Source organism: Dipodomys ordii, unplaced genomic scaffold (assembly GCF_000151885.1).
Source record: "Dipodomys ordii isolate 6190 unplaced genomic scaffold, Dord_2.0 Scaffold132, whole genome shotgun sequence".
In the NCBI taxonomy this organism is placed as follows: domain Eukaryota; kingdom Metazoa; phylum Chordata; class Mammalia; order Rodentia; family Heteromyidae; genus Dipodomys; species Dipodomys ordii.
The window spans coordinates 4,130,008-4,136,183 of record NW_012267348.1 but is presented as its reverse complement, the minus strand read 5'-3'; the positions used below and the strand labels follow the sequence as shown (position 1 = coordinate 4,136,183).

The following is a 6,176-nucleotide window of genomic DNA, read 5'->3' as shown; positions in this document are numbered from 1 at the left end:
GCAGGCGGTTGGCCGTGTCCTTCAGGGCCTGCAGCTTCTGCTGGTCGGGCTTGTGGTAACCTTCCATGGTGCAGCCGGACGAGGAGACGGCGCCGACGGGAGAACGCAGCAGCGGGCCCAGCGGCGACTAGCGGCGGAAGAAGAGCGGCGCCGCGCGAGGCGCGTTAAGTCGCCTCGGGAGACGCCCTTAGGGGCGGGACGAGGGCGTGGGGCGGGACGAGGGGCGGGGCGTCGGATCACCCCAGACGACGCGCGCACGCGGCCCCGCCCCGAAGCTCCAGACACCTGCGGCTGCCCGAACTTGATTGGTAGGCTTCCCTGCACTGCTCGAAAGTGCCACGACGATAATTAGCATTACAATAACATAATAATAATAAGAATAAATGGTAATATAAATTATAATAATAACAATTACTACTCCAGGTCCTAAGTTTAGCGAAGAGTTTAGCGGTTTATTTGCAGATCGATCTTTGTGGGTTGTGTGTGTGTGTGTGTGTGTGGTGCTGGGGCTTGAACTCAGGGCTTTGCGCTGTCCCTCATCATTTTCCGTAGTCCTTCAGCTTTTTCCGTTCAGGATTGGTGTTCTACCACTTGAACCACACCACAAGTTTCCTGTGGTAGGTGGGATTCACAGGGGAAGTAATCATTGCTTTACAGATGAGCACATTGAGATTGGTCAGGTCAATCAAGGTCATAGGGATGGTGGGTGCCAATCTGCTCCAACAGACCAGCTCTAGCAGATTGGCACCCACCAGCCCTGGGACACCAACACCAGCCCTCACAACTGAGTCATCCTTTAGGACCCATGCAGTAACTGCAGTGAAGGGCACCCTCAGGGAGCCAGCGTCCAAGACCTTCCAGATCACCAAAACATACCGAAGGGGATTAAGTATTGCTATTGAGGTTATTACTATTAGTTTTTGGTTATTGGAAGAGAGTTATTGGGTTGTACAGGCTGCACAGAGTGAAATGTGGAGTCGCAGACTCCCTTCCTTCCTTCCTTCCTTCCTCCTTCCCTCCCCTCTCACCCTCCACCCTCTCTTCTCCTCTCTCTTCTCTCCTCTCCTCTCCTCCTGTCCCCTCTTCCTCTCCCCTCTCCTCTTCTTTGCCTCTGCCTCGGCTTCTGCCCTTCCCCCCCCCCATACACACACACACACACACACACACACACACACACACACAGAGGATTTTGCTGACAGGCTAACCTCTAACTCACTATGTCACTAAGGAAGGCTTTGAATTCTTCATGGTCATACCTCTTACTGAGTGCTGGAATTCCAGGTGTAGACCACCATGCCCAATTCTGGAACAACAGAATTCCGAGTTGTACTTAATGGCAGCTAGTCAGATCCTAATTGCCTGAAATAATAATTAAGCACACAGATCTCTGAATAAGTCTCTGGAATGGAGCCTATCACTCTGAAATGTTAATAAGATTCTCAGGGAAATATGTTGGGCTTTTGGAACTCTGCAGGAACACACCACTAGAATTTATGATTCTGGAACTGGGTCACCCTAGGTTCAATGCTTTGCTGGGTACCCCAGAGGGCTGAAGGCATTTTAAAGTCAACACAAGGTAGGTGTGTTTGTACAGGCCCATAATCCCAACATTGGGAACCTGAGGCAGGAGGATCAAGAATTTTGATGCTAGCTTGTGCTACAATAGTTTTAGTTTGAATTTGACAGCATGAGACTGTTTTGTAAGTGTGCACATGTATGTGTATGCTTCTGTGTGTGTGTGTGTGTGTAGGAACTAGGGTCTATCCCTTTTTTATTCAAGGCATTCAAGCCATAGCTCACTTCTGGCTTTTCTGGTGGCTGTAAGCATTATGCCCCCCTTGGTCCTCAGCTCCACCCAGACCTGCTGGCCCCTTCCTCTCTCCACCCAGACCCACCTGAACTCCCATCGACCTCACTTCCTACCCCGGAGACCTTGCTGCTACCTAGATAGTGGAGGCTGCCATGTGCTCGCTCGCTCTCTCTCTGGGAGAAATATGGCTCCTCTAATAAACCTTGTAATAATCTTTCTCCTGTGCCTGCCTGCCTCTGCGTGGTCCCCTGGGATGGATGTGATGGATCCTTTCAGTGGCTACTTGGAGATAAGAGTCTCATAAACTTTCTTGCCTAGCTTGGCTTTGAAAGAAAATCCTCAGATCTCAGCCTCCTGAGTAGCTAGGATTACAGGTGTCAGCACAAAGTGCCCAGCTCCTTTTCTTTTTATTGGGGTTTAATGGCAATGAACACAGTTGGCTTATAACCAGAAGAAAATAAAATTCCATCTTGAAAAACATCCTGTTGCAGTTGGGGGGGGGTGTCTTTGTATGAAGGCACATTTTTTCTTCACTTCCCATGATTATGTAAACCCATGTCTATGTTTCATAAGCCAGGCTGCTGCCCAGGATGTTTTTGGGTTGAGAGCAGAGCCCCAGGCTGTGGGGGCTGCTGTTCTTGCTTAGCTGTCCACATGCAACTCAGGGCAAAGCTACTGTGATGTGCTCCGGCAGGTCTGCCATCCGTTGTCCACTGAGTGAGCACTGATGAGGCGTGAATGGCCCTGAGCAGATGCATTCCTGAGTGACAGTGTCGGGCATTGGTTTGGCAGGGCTGGGCCCATGTGTGGGCTCCTGAAACATGCCTGGGCCCAGTGCTGTGAGTCCCAATTCAGCACAGGGATTACAGTGGAGCCAAAATCTTGATGATCCTGGGACCCTTCCTTTGGCTCATACCCAGGGCCCCTGGCCAGCAATAAAAAACCTGCAATAAGTCCTTTTGGTGTAAGTGCTCACCTTTGCCCCTGTGCCTGGTTGTAGGCACCTGACAGAGGCTTGTAGGTTGATGAATGGAGTTTTAATAAATCCATCTCTGCTCTTCAATGCCTGTTTTCTCTTTTGTTTTGGAGGAAATACCTCTTTTAATATTGTCCCAGGAAAGCAAGAACACAAAAAAAGTTGGATGCACATTTTTCTCATACGGAATTTTTTTTTGGGGGGGCCTGTTCTGGGGCTTGAACTCTGGGCCTGGGTACCATACCTGAGTGCTTTTGCTTAAGGCTAGCACTGTACCACTTTAAGGCACAGTGACACTTCTGGTTTTCTGGTTAATTGGAGATAACACTAACTTTCCTGCCCAGGCTGGCTTTGAATCATGATCCTCAGATCTCAGCCTCCTAAGTAGTTAGGATTATCTGGCTTGGAATTGCATTTTAAAGATTTTATTTATTTATTTTAGTACTGGTACTGGAGCTTGAACTCAGGGCTTTGCACAAAGCTAGTGTTCTACCACTTGAGCCACTCATTTCAACTTCTCCATTTTTAACTGATTAATCAGAAGCGTTTTTTACATTTGTCTGCCTGGCTGGCTTTGAACTGAGATCTTCAGATCTCAATCTCCTGAGTAGCTAGGATTATATGCATGAGCTACTGGCACCTGATTTGGCTTTTTTTTTTTTTTTGGTGAAACTGAGGGTTTAAAATCAGAGCCTCATGCTTATTAGGCACGTACTCTACCACTTGAGCCATGCCCCTGCCCATTTTTTAAAGAACACTCTTAATTTCTGATTGTAAAAGTAAAACATGCTCATTGTAAAAACCTGGAAAATATAGAAACTTTAAAAGATAAGTTAAGCCACATATTCTTCCACCCAAACAGGACCAGCGTTAGTCATTTAGTCATGTGAAAGATATTGATTTATTATAAATGTCATAGAGAACATAAAACAGGGGCATGGGTGGAGGGAAGACTAGAGACTCACAGTAGAGTGGCAGAGAATCAGGCAAAGCTGGAAACAGTCATTGCTCAATAAATTTGCTGTTGTGGTTTATTACTAAAAAAAAAAGTGTCAGGATCCTATGAAATATACCTTTTCTTCTACATTCTCCTCCTAGCAATTCACAATTCTTCCAAGATGTTATTTGGACTAGCTATGTAATGTCTGATCATAGAGCTCTGTTCTCATTTATTGCTCATCCCCAGAGATGACTGGATTGCTTTTGTTTTCTCACTGGTAGATATTACCTTGCAGTTAACATTTTGGAATCCACATCCATGTCCTGAGGAGTTACCTCTAAATAAGAAAACTACTGGGTCAGAGGGTGGCAACCTTCCTAGGGCTCTGGATACAAATTTGGCAAAGAACTCTCCAGAAAGTCTGGTTCTGCTAGCTCAGTCAACTTTGCTTCTAACTGGTAAGGTTCCATCTTGAGATTGGGAGACAGTGTAAAGAGAGGGGACCTGAAGCCTACTTGGCCCACAGTAGATCTTTGCTCTTTACTGAGCCTCAGTTTCCCCACATCAGTAAAATGGGATTTTTCTTACAACACAGATGTTGAGTTCTTCCTTCATGCCAGGCTCTGTGCTCTAGGTTAGCCTTGTCGGGCCAGAAGAGTGGAAACCTGCTGACATATTTAGGTATAAGCAGTGGGGTGTAGAGGCAGGGAGGAATTAAACCGCTGTGGCCAGGAAGCAAAGGGAAGTACACAAGAGGTGTGCACTGGAAGTTTTTTTCTCCAGGATATCTGCACTCTCCCAGTATCACCCCATGTCCAGCCACCCAGAAAGTTTATCAAGTAGTCAAATGTATTTTTTTTTCTTTTCCTCTTCTCTTCCCTTTCTTTCATGTCCCTTCTCATTCTCTTTCCCTTTCTGTGGTGCTGAGGATTGAACCCAGGGACTCTTGAATGTGAGGTAGGTTCTTTATATCATGATTTACAGTCCTAGCCTTCGTTTTTTTTTTTTTGGTCTGGTCGTGGGGCCTGAACTCTGGGCTTGGGCGCTGTCCCTCAGCTCTTCAGCTCAAGGTGAGTGCTCTATTGTTTGAGCCACAGCACCACTTATGGTTTTCTAGTGGTTTATTGGAGATAAGAGTCTCACGGACTTTCCTGCCCGGGCTGGCTTTGAACCACGATCCTCAGATCTCAGCCTCCTGAGTAACTAGGATTACAGGCGTGAGCCACTGGCGCCCGGCTCCCTTAGTTTTTTCCACACAAGGATATCTCCTGACAACTTGAACCACAGTTCCACTTCTGGCTCTTTGGTGGTTAACTGCAGGTAAGTCTCAGACTTTCTCACCTGGACTGGCTTCAAATTGCAATTTCAGAGCTTAGCCTCCTAAGTAGCTAGGATTACAAGAGTGAGCCACCAGCACCTGGTCATTAGGTTTATTTTAAAATAATAATTATTAGCCGGGCGCTGGTGGCTCATGCCTGTAATCCTAGCTACTCAGGAGGCTGAGATCTGAGGATCGCGGTTCAAAGCCAGCCCGGGCAGGAGTGACTGTGAGACTCCTATTTCCAATAAACCACCAGAAAACCGGAAGTGGCGCTGTTGCTCAAGTGGTAGAGCCGCTCGCCTTGAGCTGAAGAGCTGAAGGACAGCGCCCAGGCCCAGAGTTCAAGCCCCACGACCAACAACAAAAAAAAATAATAATTATTATGCTTGTGGCTAACACCTGTAATCCAAGTTACTCAAGAGGCTGAAATCTGAGGATCATAGTTCAAAGCCAGCCCAGGCAGGAAAATCTGTGAGACTTATCTCCACTAGCCACCAGAAGTGGCGCTGTGGCTCAAGTGGTAGAGCACTTGCCTTGAGCTGAAGAGCTGAGGGACAGGGTCCAGGCCCAGAGTTCAAGCCCCATGACTGACCAAATAAAGAAATAAACCTAATCGTTTACATTGCTAAATTTTATTTAAAAAGCTGTGTGAACCAGGTGCTGATGATAGCTACTCAGGAGACTGAGATCTGAAGATTGTTGTTTGAAGCCAGCCCAAGCAAGAAAGTCCCTGAGACTCTAATCCCCACTTAACTACCAGAAAACAGGAAGTGGCACTGTGGCTCAAAGTTGTAGAGCACTATCCTTGAGTGGGAAAAGCTCAGGGGCAGTGCCCAGGCCCTGAGTTCAAGCCCCACAACAACCCAAATCAACAACAAAACCCCAAGTCAACAAAAAACAGCGTGTGGAGCTACAGGTAAGAGGATACTAAAGAAAAAAGAACAGAACATTTGTTTTAAAAGGAGATGAGGGGGGCTGGGAAGTCGGCTCAGCGGTAGAGTGTTTGCCTTGCATGCCTGAGGCCCTGGGTTCGATTCCTCAGCACCACATAAGCAAAAAGAAAAAAAGCCGGAAGTGGCGCTGTGGCTCAAGTGGTAGAGTGCTAGCCTTGAGCTGAAGAGCTGAGGGA

The 6,176-nt window shown here is 47.2% G+C and overlaps 1 protein-coding gene across 1 annotated transcript in view; it reads right to left on the bottom strand.

Annotated features, from left to right (window-relative positions):
- The window catches only part of Tkt (transketolase), a 25,997-nt gene extending 25,857 nt beyond the window's left edge, over positions 1–140 (bottom strand). Inside the window, exon 1 of the mRNA XM_013030781.1 lies at positions 3–140. Coding sequence (XP_012886235.1) covers positions 3–67 — 65 coding nt within the window. The 5' untranslated portion in view covers positions 68–140. The remainder of the gene's footprint in view (positions 1–2) is intronic.
- Positions 141–6,176: the final 6,036 nt, after the last annotated feature.